This window comes from Charadrius vociferus, unplaced genomic scaffold (assembly GCF_000708025.1).
Source record: "Charadrius vociferus isolate BGI_N301 unplaced genomic scaffold, ASM70802v2 scaffold1039, whole genome shotgun sequence".
In the NCBI taxonomy this organism is placed as follows: Eukaryota; Metazoa; Chordata; class Aves; order Charadriiformes; family Charadriidae; genus Charadrius; species Charadrius vociferus.
Genome location: NW_009650167.1, coordinates 949245 through 950091, shown reverse-complemented (window position 1 = coordinate 950091; position 847 = coordinate 949245). Strand labels below are relative to the sequence as shown.

Below are 847 nucleotides of genomic sequence, written 5' to 3'. Positions count from 1 at the left end.
CCAGGTGGGAGCTGGTGGGGATGTGGGGGGGGGCTGCGGGGCTGGCCATGCTGCCGGGCTTAACCCCGACCCCACGTGTCCCTCAGGTACACCTGCCCCTTCGTGGAGAAGTTCTCCATCGAGATTGAGACATACTACCGGCCGGACGCGGGCCAGCAGACCAATGTCTTCAACCTGAGTGCAGCTGAGAAGAGGCAGAGGATTTTGGGTGCGTACGGCTGCCACGAGGCTGGCTCGGGGCAGCAGGCAGGATCTGATGTCTGCCGGGGTTCTCATGCGGTGTTCCCTGGGCTGGGTGCGTGGGTGTGCTGCAGTGCCTGAGGGGTTCGGCTTCCTTGCCCGCTGTGGGGCCTCGGTGTCTGCAACCCGCTCAGCTTTGCTCTCTTTGCTGGCCCTTGTGTTTTGGGGACGGTTATGGGGGGACCTTGGCAGGGGAAGGTGCCTGTGGCCCAAGCTGCCTGCCCTGAGCTCCCTGCCCACTCCCTTGGCACCCTGCTAAATTAGAGTCTGCATTAAAGGTGTTTTGGGGGTCAGTTTCATCCTCTGCCTTTTTCTCGCCTGTATATTTGTTTGCAGCTCTCTCCTTCCTGGTGCCAACCTGCTCCCCTCCCTGTCCCGCATCCCAGCCCCTGTCCCACGTGGTCTGGTGCCGCTTTGCCTTCCCATCCTCTCTCCGGGTGTACGTGGGAACCCACACCGGGTTCCTGCAGGGTGTTTTGGATCAGCGTGTCCCCATTTTCCCACCCCCCTGCCCTGCTTCCCCTGCTCCCCAGAGCTCCGCTCCAGATCGCTGTCTGGGTCTGGGCCCCTCCACTGCTTGCCAAGGGGATCGGCGGGGGGAGGCGGG

General features: G+C 63.2%; 1 protein-coding gene across 1 annotated transcript in view; it reads left to right on the top strand.

The window, feature by feature from the left end:
* Window positions 1–847, top strand: part of PITPNM1 (phosphatidylinositol transfer protein, membrane-associated 1) — a 16254-nt gene that overhangs the window by 4727 nt on the left and 10680 nt on the right. The window contains exon 3 of the mRNA XM_009892456.1: window positions 87–208. Within this exon, the coding sequence (XP_009890758.1) occupies window positions 87–208 (122 nt within the window). The remainder of the gene's footprint in view (window positions 1–86; window positions 209–847) is intronic.